Source organism: Pteropus alecto, unplaced genomic scaffold (genome assembly GCF_000325575.1).
Source record: "Pteropus alecto unplaced genomic scaffold, ASM32557v1 scaffold8, whole genome shotgun sequence".
NCBI classification, from domain to species: Eukaryota; Metazoa; Chordata; class Mammalia; order Chiroptera; family Pteropodidae; genus Pteropus; species Pteropus alecto.
The window spans coordinates 18,852,566-18,858,154 of NW_006494609.1; the positions used below are offsets into that span (position 1 = coordinate 18,852,566).

Consider the following 5,589-nt stretch of genomic DNA (forward strand, 5'->3'; position numbering starts at 1 on the left):
ATGTACATGCCGTATCGGAACCTGTGAAGAGGGGACTTGGGCAGAAAACACCCTCACAGATGACTTGCTAGAAAGCAGATAGCATGTGGTGGCACTCCAGGGCACAGCGGTTGTACCCCTCAGAAACAGCACGTTATCAAATGATTGGAAGGGCAGTGTGGCGGGGGGACTGGAGCATTTTAAAGTTAGAATAACAGAATTTTTCTCCTCCTTCCAGAATTTTGGGATACACTTTTTTTAAACAACAAAAATTATATCACAATAAAATTTAAACATCACTGAACTAGATTACACGCAGCTCCATCAGGCGTGGTTCCGGGGTTATGTTTAGTTTTCCATATTTCCATCACTTGTAAGATGGGGATAATCGTACATACTTTTTGGAGTCACTGGGAAGATGAAATGAAAACATGTAAATCGTAAGGGGGATTTTCTGGCACATAGTATGTGCTCAGTAAATGTTAGTTGCAGTCATCATTGTTATTTTCCTTCCTCCCTCCCTCCCTCTCTTCCTTTTCCCCTCTCTGCCTTCCCTCCTTTCTTCCTCTCTCCTCCCTTCCTTCCTTCTTTCCTTTCTCTCTTCCTTCTTTCCTTTCTCTCTTCCTTCCTTTGTTTTGGGAATGGCACCTTTTCTTAAAGTTGCCAACACTGTCAAAGCACATTTTACCTTATACAGTCTTATCCCCTGTTTTGTGATAAAACAGCCACTTAAACAGGACGTGTGCACGCATGTGTGTGTGCGTGCGCGTGCGGCTCCTGTGAAGTGACCAGGGCCTGGAGAGCTGGTGGGGATGGAAGGGGGACTCTGTCCACTGACTGACAGGAGTGCAGCGGGAGAACTTCCATCGTGGGGACTAGAGGGTGCTGCAGAGTCAGGGACCCCGGAACCAGACTCTCTGAGTTTACCTTTAACGTGCCATTTACTGTGGCCACCTTGCTTCTCAGCCTGTCTCTTCCATAGCGTGAAGTTGCCGAAAGTGTCTCTGAAATCACCTCCAAGGTATTGATTTGCTTTTTAGGTTGACGCTCTTAAAAATAATCATTTTGGTTCTTACAGAAATAAAGACGTAGAAAGTAAGATTGTTCTTCCAGCCCCGCCCGTCCACCAGAGAGCCTTACTTTCCCCTGAAATTCATTTGAATTAATATGTATATAGTGCTGAGAACAGGGTCAGGATCATAAAAATGTTATCTGCTGCCATTATGAAATTATTTCTATTGATTTACATTTTCCTGTTGTTTGCATTGTTTCACCCAGGTTTTTGGGAGGGCATGTTGTACCTCGATGGTTTTGCTTTAGGGGAGTTACTTAGGAATAACTCTCATTTTACTATTCAGTGGTAGAAATGCCTTCCCAGAGGAACATGGTAAAAACTTAGGTGCGGCACACAGAATCCCGCTCCAGGCGATGTGTGTTTAGAAATGGTGAGGCAGTTAAGGGGCTGTCACCGAGTGCTGTGGCCTGTGCGCATGAAGCAAGACCTCCTTGATGAGATGTGTTAATAGATCTCTCGTCGAATTGAACAGTTTCTTTTAGCCCTTTTTGAGACTGTCAACAGAGGTGGTACTTTTGTTACCCGTGCATATTTGTATACATTTTTATAATAATCACACTCTCACATCACTCATTTGTAAAATACAAATACGTGTGCTTGGTCTCATCCCTCGATGTTGGAAAAGCCGTTGTTACGAAGGAAATCAGGCCGTCAGAATTGTCCCTCTGTTACCTTGGAGGTCCAGGTGCTGGGAGATCATGGATGAGCACGTGCGCCACTAATTATGTGGCTTCGGACAAATCACTTTCCCTCCACAGACATTAATTACTTTTTAAAAGATGTTCAGACGGGATGATCTCTTATTCTCTTCCGGCTCAAAAATGGATAGAATTCTGAATCCTTTGTTTGGCGTGTGGTCTTATACGTTAGCTCTTCCTTCCCTGTTGAACTTGTCATATCGTATTTTTATCTTACAAACTTGTAAGTGGGATTCTTGTGTCCTGCCGACTTGTGGTGTAGTGGTCAGAAGCGTGGCTCTGCCACTTACTGGAGCACGAAGTACTTCTCATCATGATGCATTTTGAGTGTGGTCTCGATTGATTTATTGGGTGATTTAACTAGACAAGTCAGAACCCAGGAAACTTTGTAAAGATTGACGTGGTCCTCAGAGCAGAAGATGAGCCGTGTCACCACAGCTGGGTGATGCTTCTCGGGCCACGCTGACGTATGGCGCGGGGCTGCCGAACCTTAGAGTCAGAGTGCTAGGAAAGTCCTTAGGGAGTGCGAGCCCTGCCTCCTCCCTCACCCATGCCCGTGGAGACTGGGGCCTGAAGAAACGATGTGACTTGACTAAGGTGACATATTTGGTTTGTGTCAAAACCAAAAATCTTCACATTTTTCCAGAGTATTTCCTCTTCCCCAAATCTTGTCTGTTGAGTATTTCATATATAGTCCTTTTACACCGTTTAAGCGATTTTATTGAATGCAGCTATTGTTACACCATCTCTTGACAATCTTGATTTTAACGGAATGGTATGTAATACTGCTATGCTAAAATGTGCCTTAAAAATAGAGAAAATCGGTCACAGGAAGATAATATCTAGAAGCATAAATTAGCTATGAGAAAGAACGCTGATATCATTCTCAGATTGTTCTATTTTACTGTGAAAGAATCTGTTGGATTCTCTCTGTAACTTACTGGAATACTGTCTCCTGTACTGGCCGCGGCCAGGAGGCCCCAGGAAAGCTCTCTCAGCTCTTGAGAATTCTAGTTAGAAGAAATTGTTTCAAATGTTTGTCTTTCTTGCCTTTTCTCTCTTCCTAAACATTGTCTTGAAAAACTACTTCGAAAGAATAATACTCATTGCAAAGTAGATTTTCCTGAGTTATATTTTGTTCATTGACTTTTCTCATTTGCCTTTAGTTACAGGTTTATGATAATGGATCGCTTTGGGAGTGACCTTCAGAAAATATATGAAGCAAATGCCAAAATGTTTTCTCGGAAAACTGTCTTGCAGCTAAGCTTAAGAATTGTATGTGAGCTACATGCTTCTTGTTTTTAATCCAGTAGAGCTAGTTGTGTTGAAGCTCGGTCCTCTGCTGGTCGGTGTCGGGCACTGCACTAATTTGTCCTGTGTGCTGCTTTCATAGCTGGATATTCTGGAGTATATTCACGAGCACGAGTATGTGCACGGAGATATCAAGGCTTCCAATCTTCTTCTGAGCTGCAAGAATCCTGACCAGGTAGTTTTATAACTTTAATTTCCACTATTTAGAACCTGTTGTTTGAAAACATGTATGGTTCCTTTGAACTTTCGAACCCATACAGAAGTTTTACTTTTTGAAGTAGATAGGGTAATAATAACATTTCTTCTTGACGTTTTTATCTAGTTAACATTCTACATTTTTGATGGGATTTGTTTGGCACTTTATCAAGTTGGCTATTTTGCCCTAACTAATATTCAGAAGAAGTGCTTGTGATACAAAATGAATTTCAAATAGCTATTTGGGGGTGGAAGCTTAAAATTATATAGTGCACCAATGAATTATGTTTGCCTGTCTGCTTTGTCATTTTTTTTATTTCCTTTGTTCAAGAAATCCATCAAATGAAAGTGTTCTGTTACTTTGAAAATTTGGTCTTTAACATGTTGATTATTCAAATCAATTGGTTTATAGAAATATCTTAGCTGTCTCAATTTGTGCACAGTTAGGGTGTGGAATTCAAATCTGCATTTTTTTAGTTTATTACATTTGCTTTGTAGTTTTTACTTTTTAAGGAAAGGAGAAAAGCTAATGTTATTTTACCTTTATTTGGGTTAGTTTAGGTAATGTAAAGGAATCTGTAACTTTCGTGTAGCCGCTTCCATGATTCTCCTAAGCGAGGTTTGGTTGACATGCGTTGGCGCGTGACTGCGCTTACTGCTCTCCGTGTCTCACTTCTCACTTGATCTTGTATGAGGAAAGAATATTTAAACAGTATAAATGTGTTTGTGTCGATAGTCCGTACTTTATTTTGCTTTTCCTCAAACCCATATTTAACTTTCTCTTGCTTAGTTTTTCCTTTATCCTTGGCTTCTCTTTCTGTGATCTCGTATGTCTGCTTCCCCTCCTCCATCTCCATTGTGGTGGCCATAAAGGCTCTATGTACGTATAAAACATGTTTTAGCTTAAAAACAAACAAAACGTAGCTCAGAGCCTGAATGACAAGGACTCCATTAATTGAAGTAGACTGGACTTATATAATAAATAAAAATACAACCCATTTCAGTTTGTAGTTGACTAAAACATGCTGCCTTTTGTCTGTATGGAAATATTTCTACAGCTCTTCTATTTGGGCATATCTTTAGATGGGATTTTTTTTTTTTTTTTTAGTATTAGATGTATGTGCCAGGTCATCCCCATATTTTTACTTCAGTTCCCTCTCGTGACCAATTGCATACATTGGTGAGACAGTTACCCAGAACTAGAGATGTAATATGAGGCTATGGAATAGAAGAAAGCCAAATTTATTAGCTTTCGATGCTAATGAGGCCCACACGAACATGCCCACAGATGTGTGTGTGTATGATATTAAAATTTAGTTTTAATTATGAAGGCTTGACTTAAATATATAATATTTAAATGTAGATAAGAGCCTCATCTAAAAGTTCTTCAGATCATTTTTATGATCTGAAATATTTTTATGAAGCGAATTGGTCTTTGATTATTTTATAAGTGGTGAAGCAGAGGCATAGAAGACAACTACTGCGTCCCGTGCCGGCTAAGCTCGCGGTCATAGGCGAGTGTGGCAGTTGTGTCGCAGTGTCGATGGTTTACTCCGTGCTCAGTTTTGTTTCAGACTGTAAGGAAAAGGATGAGTGTATAATCCTCGCTCAAACTGAGGAGACAAGATTAATGATAGCACATATTTAGGTAAACAATATACAAAATCAGGTGATATTATCTGGGCTGTAGCTACATGGCCATCTAATATTTTTCTTTAAATAAAGTCTTTCAGAATTAAGCCTTTGCCATTGTTGGCATATAGGCTCTAACTTGTCTGGGTGCTGTGCTGTGGCCTTATAGTGAAGTCACCCTTAAATGCCAGCACTTCGTTTTGGCCTTTAAAGGGGTGTATGTGCCTCACTCTGCCTTAAGTTTGTCTTGGTACTTGGAAACTTACAGGTGTACTTGGTAGATTATGGCCTTGCTTATCGATACTGCCCGGAAGGAATCCACAAAGAATACAAAGAAGACCCCAAAAGATGTCACGATGGCACTATTGAGTTCACCAGCATCGACGCGCACAATGGCGTGGGTACGTCCATGATAGTTGAACAAAAACCACAGCTGATGTTTTCCACCAGATGCCTGCACCGTTCCCGGTTCCGCATGAGTAAATAAGTAGATGAGACTGAAGAGGCAAGATGGATGGGGGCGGAGGGCGAGGCTAGCCCCCCGTGCGACTGACAGCTCCTGCCGGAGCTTCAGCTTCGGAGACACTAAGGTTTTCAGCAGTGAATGTGGTTCAATCGGCTGCAACGCCCATTTCTTTTTTGGTTACATTTAGCTTGATCGGAATGTCCTGTCCCACCCACCCCCTCTTTCTCCCCCTT

At 41.2% G+C, this 5,589-nt stretch overlaps 1 protein-coding gene across 8 annotated transcripts in view; it reads left to right on the forward strand.

Moving 5' to 3' along the window:
* The window catches only part of VRK1 (vaccinia related kinase 1), a 65,906-nt gene that overhangs the window by 40,430 nt on the left and 19,887 nt on the right, over nt 1–5,589 (forward strand). For all 8 annotated transcript variants that reach the window (XM_025042037.1, XM_025042036.1, XM_025042032.1 and 5 more), the window contains 3 exons: nt 2,919–3,027; nt 3,146–3,238; nt 5,159–5,291. In XM_025042037.1, coding sequence (XP_024897805.1) covers nt 2,919–3,027; nt 3,146–3,238; nt 5,159–5,291 — 335 coding nt within the window. The remainder of the gene's footprint in view (nt 1–2,918; nt 3,028–3,145; nt 3,239–5,158; nt 5,292–5,589) is intronic.